The 15,690-nt window shown below is 38.6% G+C and overlaps 1 protein-coding gene across 1 annotated transcript; it reads left to right on the top strand.

The window, feature by feature from the left end:
* Window positions 1-7,044: 7,044 nt before the first annotated feature.
* On the top strand, window positions 7,045-12,961 carry BAG2 (BAG cochaperone 2). The gene is made up of 3 exons (XM_063313448.1): window positions 7,045-7,356; window positions 11,825-11,934; window positions 12,381-12,961. Exons 1-3 carry the CDS (start codon window positions 7,193-7,195, stop codon window positions 12,779-12,781), a joined length of 675 nt encoding a protein of 224 aa, XP_063169518.1. The 5' UTR covers window positions 7,045-7,192; the 3' UTR covers window positions 12,782-12,961.
* The last annotated feature ends 2,729 nt before the right edge of the window (window positions 12,962-15,690 follow it).

The following is a 15,690-nucleotide window of genomic DNA, read 5'->3' as shown; positions in this document are numbered from 1 at the left end:
TGGCACAATACTGCAGATACGTCACTAGATAAAAATACGAAGCCTTAGCGGCTTGGAGGAAGACAGTAATGGTTTGCTCTAAGAAGAATACTCTGTGCAAATGTACATGCTGTTCCCCTAAGCCTTCTGCCTCCTTGCTGAAACCCAGTGCCCATACTGAAACAAGATTCTAGTCAGAAACTACTTTATATTTTGGGAGGACCGTGAGAACTTCTCCCAGAAATTACCTGCCTTGCTCCCTTCTCCCTAATATGAAGAGGGGAGGAAGGGGGAAGCTGGTCGCTTTAGCAAATGCTGCAGACATCTGGCCAGTGGCATGAACTCAGAAATAGTAATGCATGGTTACAGTATAACTGATAGACTGTGGTTTTTACTTCAGGAAATAATGCAAGAGTTAGTACTAGCCATCTTCTATAAAAAAACATGCTGATCTATAACTAAAATGTTTGTCATTTAGAAATCGTCTCAAACCAGCTTTTTCTAGACTGTATAAGTACTGCATTTCATTGGAGTCAGATATTTCGGCCGCAGAATTGCTGCCTGCTTGTTTGCTAAGTTCTGTGAATCAGACAATGCTACAAGAAATGTATGTTTTCGTTCTCATGCAAATGCACAGACAGTTCTCTGGACATCCTTCATGTTACTGAGGAGCAGGAGCCATCCATCCCTACCTCACAAATCAAAGCTGTATTTAATTAGAAGACTCCAAACTCTGGTTTGCTATAAGTTCTTCATGTAATCTGGCACTTACTGTAGTTAGAATATATCCCTTTTTCTTTCTCATGTTATATATTTTCCAAGTAACTCTCAAGTCATTCTTTCCCAAATTCTTTCTGCAGCTTGCTATATTTGTGCAAGCAACTGTACACATACTATGTACTGTCTTGATCTATTAGTACACTGGAATCTTTGCTGTAACAATATCCAGATGGTTGTGTTTTTAGCCATGGGAATATCATTGCAAAGAATATCTTACAAATCTTGTCAAAAGTGCCCCAGGAATCAACCCTTTAAGATGACTTTGTCCCAAGTATATTCTATTAACATCTAAACATAAAGCCACATTTACAAGAACAGCTCAGGTCTTTGTTGATGTGATAAACACAAATGCTACATTAAAAAAAATAGCTGGGCTGATTTATCTATCCCAATGTGCTTTCTGCTCGTGAAACATTTGATCCTTGGGAAGAGCTGAAGATGCAAATTATTTCATGAAATCCTACAGTGCTATCACTCAGGAAAAGCTCTGTGTATAATTTTTTACAGCAAACTTTGATTATATATCGCCTCATGGTAGGATGAAGTGAATATTACAGAGGAACTATATAAATGGGTGGATTTCAACCAATGAGGGATATTGCTACAATCGAACAAAGATGGTCCTGGAAAAGGAAGACCTTTTAGTGCCCAGAAGTGCAGGAACTGCTTTTTTCCCACATACATTGTGGATTCTTATCTCAAGATGTTGTAAATACTGTAGAATTTTTAAAAAAAGGGGGGGGGAGTAGTTGGACTGACATGGCATTGGTATTCTAAATGTTACTACTGTCAAAGGAGTGGGATCAAAGGTTTTTTTCACTTCAGATATTTCTGGGCTAGGATTATTAATTTGTAGTTGGCAAGTAGAACTTGTGGCTTTCCAGCTGTTGGATTCTAGGTCCATTAGCCCTAGCCAGGAATTCTGGAATTCGTAAGTACCATCATTTTGAACTCCACAACGTCCTAATTCCTGATACTGTACATACGACCTTTTTTATTTTTTAAAAATTGATATATCTCCCCCCTCTAAATTTTTAATCAGAAATAAGTCACTGAGTTCAAAGGAACCCTAACCCTCAGGTAATACAAAATTTAGGAAAAGGTTAGATCTGAATACATGTTAGGTAATGGCATGCTTGAATAGCATTAATCTTTGGAAGGAAAAGAAGGGATGATAAGAATGAATCAGTCTTCCAAAGATTATAACAAAATACTGTCCTGACATGCACATTCTTCTACTCTTTCCAATTATGGTTACGTTTTTAGAACCATGAGCTTGCAGTGCATTTTATTTCAAACAAAGAAAGGCATCCAGCAATTGCTGTAGCTCTTTCAGAAGAGTTACAGTACTGTTTCCTATGTACAATTTTTCATTCCTGTTTTTAAAAGAAGCCTGAAAAAAATGTGTGCTTGGCTATGCTGTTCTGTAATTCTGGCGCTAAATTATATGCATTCTTGCAGGTTTCTGTGTAGAAGATTAGAAATACATAAATTCTCTGGAAATTACTGATTAAAGACTAGTGTTAACTACATGTGTGAACATATCAACAAATGTTTATATCAACATTTATATTTATGGTTTTTTATATGTAACATTTTCAAGCTGAGGGACGTGGCATTTCAGTAGTGTGATGGGCTTCATTCCAAAAGGTAAGTGGGATTAAGAAAAATTTAAATTTAAATTAAATACAATTAATGTGATTATTAATCATATATTTAATAATTTTCACCTGTTAACAGTAAAATTACAATTAAAATTACTGCTAGATTAAAAGATTAAACAATGGTATGTTTATCTAATACAGCAATTCCTGCTCTAGTTATAGAAATGCAGATGATTTCAATCTAACACAAAAGCAAGGAATGTAATCTGGGCCAAAGACCAGATTTGCAGTCTCAGAAGTCCCTTTTCTTGTGAAGGAAGAAGTGCTCCATGCTTCCTTCTACATGGATAAAAACAGTAAACTTTGTATGCAGGAAAAAAACAGTAATTGCTCCCTTCCTTTTGCTGCTGACCTAGAAAGAAATGCAATTTTTTCTGTGCAAGAAGATACTGAGCAAAGGGCTGAACTCATGGCACGGTTGTAGAAGTGATTTCCGTGTATTGCATGGACCATATGCCCCACCCAAACAGGTTTCTCACCCTTGTAACAGAATCCTAACTTGTAGTTGCTACAGATAAATATGTTGCTTGTTAAGAAACATCATTTGGCTACTACTCCCTCAAGATGCTTTGCCAGGCCTTTACTGCAGCTCCCTTCAGCTGCTGCTTGTTTGTGGGTCTTTCCGCCTTCAGTCTTGTCCTCAGTAAGTGAAAAGCATGCCCTATTGGATTGAGATCAGGTGACTGACGGCCTTTGAAGAACATCCCACTTCTTTGCCTTGAGAAACTCGTGGGTAGCTTTTGCTGTATGTTTTGGGTCATTATCCATCTGCAATATGAAGCGGTGTCATATCAGTTTGGCAGCATTTGGGTGAATCTGAGCAGAAAGTATAGCCCTATACACTTCAGAATTCATCCTGCTGCTTTTATCAGCAGTCAGGTCATCAATAAACACCAGTGACCCAGTTCCATTGGCAGCCATACATGCCCATGCCATAACACTGCCTCCACTATGTTTGACAGATGGTGTGGTATGCTTTGGATCATGAGCTGTTCCTTTCCTTCTCCATACTTTTCTCTTCCCATCATTCTGGTGCAAGTTAATCTTGATTTCATCAGTCCAAAGAATCTTATTCCAGAACTGGGCAGGCTTTTTTAGGTGTTTGCTGGCAAAGTCTAATCTGGCTTTTCTGTTCTTGAGCGTTACCAGTGGTTTGAACCTTGTTGTGAAACCTCTGTATTTACCTTCATAAAGCCATCTCTTGACTATAGATGTTGACAAGTACATGCCTACCTCCTCAAGAGCGTTCTTGACCTGACTAGATGTTGTGAAAGGGTTCCTCTTCACCATGAGCAGAATTCTGCGGTCATCCACTTTAGTTGTCTTCCACGGTCTTCCAGGCCTTTTGCTGTTGCTGAGCTTGCCAGTTAATTCCTTCTTTTTCAGGATGTTCTGAACTGTTGTATTGGCCACTCCCAATGTTTTTGCTATCCCTCTAATGGGTTTATTTTGTCTTCTCAGCCTAATTATGGCCTCCTTCACTCACATGGACACCTCTTTGGACCTCATGTTGAGAGTTCCAGTGAACAGCTACCAAATGTAAATGTAACACTCAGAACCACCTCCAGGCCTTTTATCTGCTTGATTGGTCATGGGGTACCCAGGAAACAGGCCACACCTGGCGATGCAGCTGCTTGTCAGCCATTCGTTCCACTACTTATGAGCCACCAACAATGGGGGTATGTGTATGCCACTGTCTGTACTTCCTGAATGGTTAGTGCCCCACTTTTGTCAACCCCCTTGAATTACAGCTGAAAGTCCTGACTTCGCTCCCATCTGTGTGTGTATCCTTTCAACTTCAATGTGGTGGTGTACAGAGGCCAAATACCAAAAGAGTTATCCTTGTTCCAATATTTCTGGCCCTGACTGTAGCTATCTTGGCATGCAAATGAAAATGATTCACTGTGCCTTCATAGACTTTTTTTTTACTTCCCATGATAGCCTGTATCCTGGTTTTGCTTGTTAATTTCCCATCCAAATATTAGGTCTGACCCTGCTTAGCTTTTCATACTGAGTCAAGATTAACTAGGTTACATATTACCCATTTAATCTTAATTTTCAAAACTCCATCCTGTCACAACCAGAAGTTTATCACAATTTCAGTTTATTGACTTCCAGGGGAGGTATGGCAAATTGAAGACAGCTCTGTGAAAGCAGAGCCAACGACCACGGCAAAGATCAAGGAACAGGTCAGTAAAAGGGTTCCTTGGAACCTCTTCAGATAAGGAGAAGACAGGAGATTGCCCACATGTGGTCTGGACGGCTGCTCCTTGTGAGGAGACCACAGGAGAGTGGTTTTCTGAGGGTTTGAGCACTGGGAGACAACAGGATTAGCCATCTTGCTCACAACCGCTACATTCGCAAATCTCACTTTCTAATCACTTTCAGAAATTGCTCCTTAACTACTTCTAAGCTGCTAGAGACCTTTGGAAAGACAAGTTTGAAAATGCCGGGTGAGTCTGCCTTCAATCCTGAATGAAAGAACATTTTAATCATAAGCTTAAGAATGTAAAGAATCTGAAATAAACAGCAAAAAGCTAAGTAAGATGCTGATCTTAGCGAATTATAAAAGGACTAAGGGTCCAGGTAAAACTGGAATATTGAAACTTTTACAATAAGATTTTCCTTCTTGTAGGAAATAGATTCTGTTTTGTTTTTTACAAGACATAACAGATAAGCAATTTCATAATTCCAAAAACTGGACACTAGAGGGGACTAAAGTTTTCAGGTAGAAGATTGATTTACAAGCCTGTAAAATGTTGCAAAATGTTATAACAATAAAAATACTGAAGGAGACTTTTGAAGAATGGAATTGGAAAATAGGAGCCACGATATCAACAATGTTAGTAATGATGCCTGCTTCTATGGATAGACTATGTCCAAAAGATGTTACTGAAGAAATGACAGCTGTAGAACAAATTTTATCTGAAAAGATAGAGATGATATCAAAAGTGGATTTACAACTCATAGGCCAAGAGAATGACAGGATGTTTCACTGGATGTAGAAAAGAAACTGGCTGAGGTTTTAAAATTTAAAAGGGAAATACAAATGACAAACCAAGAGAGTGGCCTGGATAATTGTTTGCTATTGGATTTACAAAAGGCTTGTTAAAGCCTTGAAGAACTCTGTGTGATGGGACAAAGAAGAAATGAAGAGAAATCAAATCCTATGACAATATTTGAACTAAAGATTAATGTTAGTAAAAGTAAAAGGTAGTAAAAGGACATTGGTTTATTTGATCAAGTTTAAAACAAGATATGCTACTTCTGGCAATCCTTTATGGACTTTCTGCTGACACCAGGACTGAAGAGATGATATTTTATGGATTTGTTTATAGATAAGAGATGGAATATGGGATGAAGAGATAAATATTGTAACCTTAGAGTCATTGAATTTGTTTCTACTTGTGAAGGTTGGAAGTTACTTTTTATATATTTCTTTTCTCTTTATTATATTTTTTTCTTGCAGTTTTTATTCCTTTCTATTCTAAGTTTAGTTTGTATTAGATTTTACTATTATAATCACAGTTGTATATTAAAAAAGCCATTCAGTTTATTCTCTGTCCGGCAAATTCCTTTTCTCCTCTTATAGCCTCTGTAGTGATGAGATTCTGTTTTAGGAGTTCTGTATAGATTTTCTTTAATGTAGTTATGGCAATCCTGCAGTCTCTAGAGTTCATGCCCATTGTTAACTCACAGAGTTAACAGTTCCTGTTACCTGCACTGCAGTAGTTTCTCAGCTTTTTCTAAATAAGTGTGCTAGTGCTTCCTGAAGGAGGGAGGACAATAACTTAAAATGGTTTTTTTCAGAAAGAACAAAAATGTTACAGCAAAATGTATGAGACAGTCTGTGCCTTAAGAGCAAAGAATAACACAAGAAAAAGTGAACCTAAGTATTTTGAAGCCACAGCAGATATTATATGATCAAGAGACCAAACTACAGTATGATCTGGACTGAATTTCAACTCTGCAGCAAACTTCCCCCAAAGTGTATTTAATTTAAGCCAGGATTTGGTTCCATTTTCTGTGTTTATATGATTCACTGAACCATACACTAACCACACATACTAAAGTTGTAACAAAACGGTATTAGGTTTAAAAACAGTTAATTGTGTCGTGCTGACGCAGCCAACGTCCCCACTCTTTAAAAAGGAGAGAGCCTGGAAGATTAAACCCCTAAAAACTGCACAGAATCGGAGCAGGAACAGCAGGTGCCGTTACCTCTTGCGCACCCACCCTCTTGGTTTGTGTGACTAAGCGGGGAGGAAAAATCGCGGGCGGTGGGATTGTGGAAAGAAGCGCGCCCGCCGGAAGCAAACGCTGCGCCTGCCTCAAGCTGGCTGGAAATATTAAAATGGCAACATGATAAAGACCTTTTCCAAACCCCAAATTTAAGTCCTCCGCTCCAATCTAGCTAGGATTGCGTTAACTAGGTAGGGATGGGCGTGCTCTGGTCGGAACGAAGCGCTCAGGGGCGCGGGAACAATCGTTTCCGTACTCGCGAGAAGGGTTGGTGGAGCAGGAGGACGACGCGGACTTGTAACAATTTCTGCCCCGGACCCTCTTTGACCGCCACCTGCTCTTGAAAGTGCGCGAGGGGAGGGGCGACTTCGGGGCGGGAGCGGTTCTTCTGCTGCTTCGGCGGCCGCTTCGGCGTCCACCCCGGGGCGCCAGCTATCGTCGCTGCAGCTGCTGGCCGTGCAAGCGCTGTGCGGCGGGCAGACGCACCCGGCGACGACAAGGACGGCTCCTTGGCTGCACAGCTCGCCATGGCCCAGGCCAAGATTAGCAGCGCCAAGAACAGCTCCGGCGGCAGCGAAGCAGCCCAGCAAGCGGGCGCGGGTCAGCAGCTCCGGGGACGCTTCTTCCGCTCCACCTCCATGGCGGACCGCTCCAGCCGCTTGCTTGAGTGCCTGGACCAGCTGGAACGGAGGTAATACGGGCAGGCGGACCAGCCGAGCTACAGCTCCCTTGGCTTTTCGGAGGAGCGCCTGTGTAAAAAAAGCGCGGCGTTTAGCCCCCCCCACCATCCTATGGCAGTTTGAGGGACGCAGTTGCAATTTTGTATATTGCTTCCTCGCGAAAAAGGAAACGGTTCTAAGGCCCAGCCCCGTCATTAAAAGAGTCACTATTAATTGGATTGTTTTGAAGTTCCTCATCTCGGTCTGGGCTCTGGGATACTTTCGAGAATATTTCTCCCGTTTGGTAAATGGACGAGGAGGAGAACCTCGGACGTGAGTTCCCCTGCTTAGTTGTATTTGCCAGACCTCAGTTCAAGATTACACGAGGTTTTTGGCCTCTGGGAAAATGTTGACGGTCCTAAGTATAATCATCAGGGTGCTTTTTAAATGGGATGGGGCTTCTCAGCCCCTTTGGACATTAGCCACGTAGGTGGCCTTTCTCATTGGGAAGGCTGTAACCTTTCCAAGTAGGGAGGTGGGGTGAGTTGCTTCAGAGAAACTGAGAGAAAAGCCTTTTGTGTAATTTAGCTCTTTATGTACATGATTCTGAATGGATGAGGAGAGAACAAGATACCATCTCTTACCCTTTTGGATCTGCTCAGTTGAAAAAAAGCAAGGTTCTCCTCCTTGGAGTAAGAGCTGGTAGAATATATGGAAGTTGGGATTAGAGATGGAAGGTCTGATTCTATGCTCTCCCTCCTGTATTCTGAGTAACATTAGATGGAGAGTTCCAAGTATTACCTCCAAATGTGTCTGTGTATTCTCGTGATTTTGTGCATGTTCATGCTTCTGAATTAGATGAGAACATAAACACTTGGTACAGTAGCAGCCCAGGGTAGCTTCAGGGATCTGTAGTCACTGATGCTCATTCCGTAGCATCCCACTTTAGGTAGATGGTTTTGGAAACCAGCATGCCATTTTCCTAAAATGTTCAGGACAGCATTGGAGCACAATACTTTCTGTCATAGCCAATCTCAGATAGGGGAGACCAAGATCCCAACAAAAATAAAGCCAGCCCTGGCTGAACACCAACATTGATTAGCTGAGTTTGCATACTTATCACATTAGGATATAAACCATGGTTTACTAACCAGTATGATTAATTGTATGCAACAACTAAAACCAAACTACATCACATAATGGCTTAGCATGATATTGCCTCAAATTTTTAATTTCTGGCTCTTTTTTATTGTTACAACAGACTCATTGCTTAAATAGTGACTAAATTACTTCCCATTGTTTAACATTTCTTTACTTCTTTTATACACTGTGCCATGGATTTTTGCTTAAACTTAAACAGGATAGATATCCTGAAAAATCCACCCTGTGCTGGAAGACATAAGTAACTGGTCAAATAACTGTAATTTGGAGCACTCCTCCTCCTGAATAAGATAGTTGAGAGAGATAGGAAAGAAGTTATTTAGGTCACTCATTTTTCTTAATCTAACACAAGCATTTTGGTTTTTTTAATGAACACCGTAATGTTATTTTTGTGCGTGTTTGTGATGGAATGAATTAATTTTAGCTAGGGAAATTAATTTACTGTGATTCTGTCACTGTTCATGGGAAAAAGAAATCAAATATTATTTGCTTAAATAATTTTATCAAAAGTTTCATAGGAATTTTTAGCTGAACTGAAATTTGAATGTAAGCCTTTGAAGTCTAAGATGAGATTATATGAAAATTCATATAATAAGTGAAAATTCATATGAAAAAGGTACATACCTACAGAATAAAGGGGGGTTTGCTAGACACATGTCAGAGGAGATGCAGTGACACTGTCCTAACAGTCAGGAATCACGCTGAGACGAGGAATAGGTCTCTAGTGTTTATTACTGCTACATAAGACAGAAAATCCTAACAAACTGAAGAAGCGTGGGAAAAACCCAGACAGATAAACCCCAAAAGTCAAGGCGGGTCTGATCTGTGTCTCTTTGAATGGCTCCTTAATTCCTCAGTACTACGCATGTGTTTTCCCCCCTGGATAGGGGCCCCCTCCTGCTCGCCATCAGTACTCATGACAGATACATGTGTTTTTACAAAGTGCTTCAATTTTTTGATGTCTACCTGCCCTTGAAAATGGTTCAAAAAGTGTAGTGAATATGAAGTTCCTCATCTGGACTACTAATTGGAATATATTTATCTTGTCTTAATGCAACTGTGTACTGCCATTCAGTCCTTTTCTGGTCTAAATTTAAGGTGCTGACTTTAGATCTTAAAGTTGCAAAGAGCTTGGGACCATGGTATCTCAGGAGCTGCTTTTCCCATATAAATTGGCTTGAGTTACCAAGGTCTTAGGTTGTGGCAAGAGATAAAGTTTCTTCAGTAGTGATACCCCATCTCTGAAAAATACTGTGTGGAGGCTCATTTGGTATTGAATGTTCTGCATTTTACATTGTTTCTATGTTTTCTGTGTTATTTATGTGGTAAATCATGTACTCTGTTGCTTTAATTATATTATGTTTAAAGAAGTTATTACGATTCATTTTAATTTTTTTATTTGAACAGTACACAACTACTCAGAAGTAAGAGCCACTGACTACAAAAGCTGGGTTCACTACTATGGTCTGATCTATACATCATGCTAAGCCCCCACCCCCCTAAATATGCAAACCAGAACTATAGGGCTGATTCCTAGCTGTGTACAGCATTATAGCCTAAGATTCTCCAGAAGGCTATTATTTGCAGAATTGCTAATAAGTTTTCTAAATGAACTTGTCACGTTTTTTTATGGCAAGATAGGTTCTCATATTCTAAAAAAAAATAAGTTTCTTCTGGTATTGCTGTCTTATGAATGATATGCATTGCATAATTTCTGAATCTATAAACTGCCTCTCCTGTAAAACGTATGCTTAAATCTTAAATCTTCTGTCATGTTTATTTCGGAATGGCAATCTCACACAAGTAAATAATTATTTACTACTTTATGACTGAACAAGAAGTGTTTGAGTGCTACCATAGCTACATCCCCATGATAATGGTACTTAATATGAGTTTTATAACTGCACAATGCCACCTAAATTTTTCTCCATCTGTTCAAAAATGAGGAAGAAATTTTGTTCCGGAAAATGGTCCAACTTTGTGAGTGAAGTATAACAGGTGCCATGATAGAAGAGACCTATATATAGTTACAAACGAGGAAGGACTCAGAAGGCCCAGCTGTCATTCCAGAAAGCATATGGTATTTGGACACCTTTTTTTTTTTGGCAAGGTTGTGGCTCATTTTTAAGTTTAGTGAGATTTACTCTTAAGTTTAGTGAGATTTACTCTTTGCTAGGTCTGTTTAGAATGTGAACTCAGTGGACCAGAAATAGATCACCTTATCGATATCTATCTGTCATCATCTATGTTAAACTAAAAACTATTGCAGGCTGAACAAGAACAAAGCAACAGAGCCTTGAGGAATTGTCACAAACTCCAAATCTGTAGGTGGAAGTCTTATCGCCAATTTCAAGGCAGTGAGAGCCAACCGAATCTCAGGAGGAATGCTGTTTCAGAGAAGGGAACAGCAACTGAGAAAGCTCATCCCCATAACCGTAGATGACCTTCCATAAGAGAAGGGACCAAGATGAAGCCAGCCTTCCCAGTTTTATGGGTAGGGAGAAGCTATTGGGAGAAGGTGGTTTTGTATATACATGATCTAAACTATGTACTCCTTTAAAAGTGAAAAACAGCACTTTGAATTGCACTGAAAGGTAGCCAGTGCAGCTTTTGGAAAACTTAGAAATTACCATCATTACATAAGCGGCTGCATTCTGGATCAGTTGATTCTTCTCAGTAAGTTATCCAATATTGCTGGGTCAAGTGATAGTTCTTTCTTTTTTTCTTCCCACTGTTAAGTCAGGGGGGTTGATCATAGAAGTGCATATATGAAAACTAGACTTTCTAGATATATCTAAAATATCTGAGAACTTTTTTTTTTTTGCAGGTAAAACCTACAATATTTATTTATTAAAGTTCTCTGCCGCCCATCCCATGCATGATGACTCTGGACGGCTTTTCCTGATTCTTTAGATTGAAACAATGTTAAATAAACATGACTTAGAGTGATTATTATTTTTATTTAAAACATTTAAAACATTCCTTTGGGTAGTTTATATTTGAATTTTTTTTTCTTTAATTGATAATGCTGGAATTTCCACCCCACCCCCTTTCCTGCTGTAGTGCAAATACAATTGGGGCAAGGGATAAGAAAAAAGGTATTTTACAATTCTTGCACATAAGACCAAGCCAGGATTCTAATTAGCCATCTTGTCCTTTTGTCAAATAGGAGATACTTACTTGCTATGAGAACTCATTGTTGCAGCAGGAATTTAGTTTGTTACTTTAATTGGTGCTTTTATAAACAAGTAATAGATGCAGGGGTGTGTGTGGAAAACATGACATGTGAATAAGGATATTTGTAAACTCTTTTAAATTGGTAATTTTTCCTCTTCCCAGGGTTGAAGCTTTGCGTGATGCAGCATCTTCAATGGAACAAGAAAAAGAAACTCTCCTGGAAATGATCCATAATATACAGAATAGCCAGGATATGAGGAATATTAGTGAAGGTAATTCTTACCTCAAACTTCTTTTTGAATGTGTAAAGTCGATATACGCATACTTGGAGTGTCTGGCAAATGCAAATAAGGGTTGTTGTTTTTTAGTGTCTTCATAGTGGATAGGCTGACGCATTATGCTAAGTGATAATTTTTTAATAGGCTACAACTGACTGGATTCAGTGATAACAGTAAGCCAAAACAAATCAAGCCACACTATTTCAGTGTGCTCTGTTAATCCAGCCAGTGTTTCTTCTGTGGTAAACTGCTAATACTGATCAAGTCAAACTCTGTTAAGTATCACCAAGTCCATTAGAATTGTTACTGTATTCCATTCTCTATGGATTGTAGTAACAAGATAATGCAGTAATTATTACTTTATCTTGACTCTTCTGACTTTACCTGTCATTTACCATTATGTAAAACTTTAAAACCAAATTTTCAATTTCAAAATATAGGTGAAAGAGAAGAACTTAATCTGACTGCCAAGCGCCTCATGGGTCGAACCCTCACAGTTGAGGTTTCAGTAGAAACCATAAGAAATCCTCAGCAGCAGGAATCCCTGTTGCGTGCTACCCAGATGATTGACGAAATAGTCAATAAACTCTTGGATGATTTGGAGGACTCAAAGAGCCGGTTAATGTCACTTTATGGAGCATGTACATCTGAGATACCATCTGGACCTGTGGATCAAAAATTTCAGTCTGTTGTAATTGGATGCGCTATAGAAGATCAGAAGAAAATTAAAAGACGACTAGAGACTTTGCTTAGGAATATAGACAACTCTGAAAAATCCATCATGCTTCTAGAAAACCAAAAAACAACTGCAAGGCAACTCTGCAACAATGGAAAAGATTAAAAACTTCTGAATGCCACTATAAAAAAGTACATGTTTTCTTAAAATATACAAAAGAAGAGAAATGCTGCCATCTTAAAACATATAATGTACGGGCTTGATAGCACAGGTCTGATCCCCTGGAATTGAAGAGGGCTTACATACCTCTGTAGCACTTACACAAATCCTTGGGCATTCAGAAGCAAAGCTGGAAGAAGATAGTTCTGGAAAAAAAATACCCTTACATTCTGCTGAGGGTAAAATGTGTCTCTGCTTCCATTAAAAAAAAGAAAAAACAAATCAACTCTTAAAGTGTCTGTATAAAGCACATCCTGTGGCAACTCCCAATGCTAGGCACTGTAGGAAGTACATAGCACATGAACATTCAATACTTTTTATTCTGTGCTTTTGTTCCTATCAACAGGGTCATTGGAATGTTCTGCCCTGTTCAAGGAACACATCCTTAAAGGGCGTGGTATAGTTAAATAATGCCTTATTTGAGAGAATGTAGGCATTTCATATCCAAAAGATGATCTTTTCATAAATGGTATCCTGTTTATTCCTCTTTATTCTGTTACTGACTTTAGGATAGTAATATCCTATTAAGCCCTGGAGATAGTTTAGCAATATGTTTTGTTCTTGAAAGCTTAATTTATCATAGACAGTTCAATGAGCAGACTTTTTTCCTCTTTAGTGAATAAATCTATTTGAGAGAGATGATGAGGTGGAAAAAAGTGCAGTTGCAGATGCAAGCAAAATTTATATGCACTTTCTTGCTGAATATTCATAAATAAAATAGATCATGCTCTATGCATTACATTCTAGTATCTTTTGAGAATTATATTTACATATGCATAGACCTCTAAATCTTTAAATCCTGTTCAATATGAGAATGCCTTACCTACATTTAAAATGCACTCCTATTATTTAACCTGCTCAAAAGCATTACGATATACTTAACAGTTCATACATATGTCCATAGCTATTACATTTCCTCTTTTATCTTCTCATAGCATCCCAACCTTGAAAAAGTTGCACAGGAGCAATAGGTGAAAATTGCTCATCTTCCAATTCTATGAAAAGATCTGTGCTCACTGGATCTTTGGATGCGACCTTGTATCTTGAGTGGGGTTCTAGATGTTACCTGATATTTAAAGCACGGAACATATAATTCCATTCCACATGTACCATATAGTGCATGCAGAAAAACGAAAGCAATACAATATTGCCAGAAAAGCATGGTGTAGGAAAATGTTCAGTCACTCAGAATTACCCTCACAAATTTTAGATCATGGGCATGTTGAACTATATGCTAGGACTGTGCAGTGTTTTGGCTTCTAAACTGTAAAGAGCACCAGTTGTGCTCCTTCATGATAAATCTAGTAATACTTCCAAAGATTTCAAAATACAGTTGGCGATTTTGTAAAGTAACACATTAGAATATTTTGGTTTGTAATTTGCATTATTTAGGCCTAATATACACTGATTTCAAAAAGTAAACTGGTAGTTTTGTTGTAGGTTTCTACTTAAGAGGACAGGAACCTGAAGGAGAAAAGATGGTGTTAGGGCAAGTGAAATGAAGCAAAACATTCCCCCCTCAATTAGCTTCCCAGGGACTAAAAAAACAACAAATATTGTCAGCTCAGCCATAAAACATTTAGAAGGCCAAGGAATGTTGATGAAGCTGGGAGAAGATACTAAGAGGTGAACATAAGCTCTGGGAACCAAGTACTAGTAACTTTCAAAGACAGCTACTGTATTTTTGTCTTCTCAATAAACCATTATCTCACAGAATCCATCCCACCGTTAATGTAACTAAACATGGTATGTGGTTAGATCCAATCATATCCCGTCAATTATCTTGCACAATTGTCAGTATGAATCCTAATTTACAGACAGGTAGTCCTCGTTTAGCGCATGCCTGGTTTAATGACCGTTCGCAGTTAAACTGACGAAAAGTAATTTTGGACTAATCCTTGCATTTACAACCTTCGCAGGTCTGTAAAGCAAAGGAAAGCTGAAGTAAGGTAATAAGCACAGTTGCAGTTTCACTTAAGAGACCACTTTGCTTAACGACCAAGTTCCTGGTCCCAATTGTCACTAAATGAGGACTCCTGTAACTCTATATAGATGGGTCATATCCTCACCTACTTTTAAGTTTGCCTCTGCTGCCTCCAGTACTACAATAAACAGTTTGCGCTTCAACTAAATTGTGTGGTGATCTCTAGTTTAAATTAACTCCTAGGAAATTTGAGAGAAACTTCTGTAAAAAACCCACATCCTATGAAGAGAGATTGAGGAAATTAGAAATAACTTTGAGGAAAGATTACTATGGGAAAAACAGTATCATTTTTCAAGTCCCTTAAAGGCTGTCTGACAGAATGCAAGATGTAGAATAATGCATTTAACTATACAGTAAGAAAAAGCAGGAACTGATTGAATGTTGGGAACATGTGATCAGTGGTAAAAATTTAACTCTGCCTTACCAGTACAGTTCAATGGTGGAACCAGTAACAATTATTTCATTTGTACTTCTGCACTGACCAGGATATATGACTTGAAAGCTTTAATGGCTCTTCCAATTCCAGAGAAAGGGGGTATACACACTGAGCATTTTCTTTATCAATTCATCAAATTTCTCAATTTATCCAACAGGAGTTTGCGCATTTGCTATAATTTATTTTTTTTTAAAGTATCTGGCTAATCTGTGAAATATTTGGACCAACTGGTCATAAGGCTTAACTATCAATAAAAGGACATTCCTCCTAAATTAATTGTCAAATACAGTCTATCACAGTTAAGCAATATTTATCTAAAACAAAATTGGCTATTAGGATATGAGATGGTAAAATGATCCTGGATTCCCAGTATCGCACTCATACAAAGAAGCAACAGTTGAGAAAGTTTATTTGCTCCTTTGATAAGGTGTCCAG

This window comes from Candoia aspera, chromosome 1, assembly GCF_035149785.1.
Source record: "Candoia aspera isolate rCanAsp1 chromosome 1, rCanAsp1.hap2, whole genome shotgun sequence".
Classification (NCBI taxonomy): Eukaryota; Metazoa; Chordata; class Lepidosauria; order Squamata; family Boidae; genus Candoia; species Candoia aspera.
The sequence above is the reverse complement of the archived record's forward strand: the minus strand, read 5'-3'. Positions and strand labels throughout refer to the sequence as shown.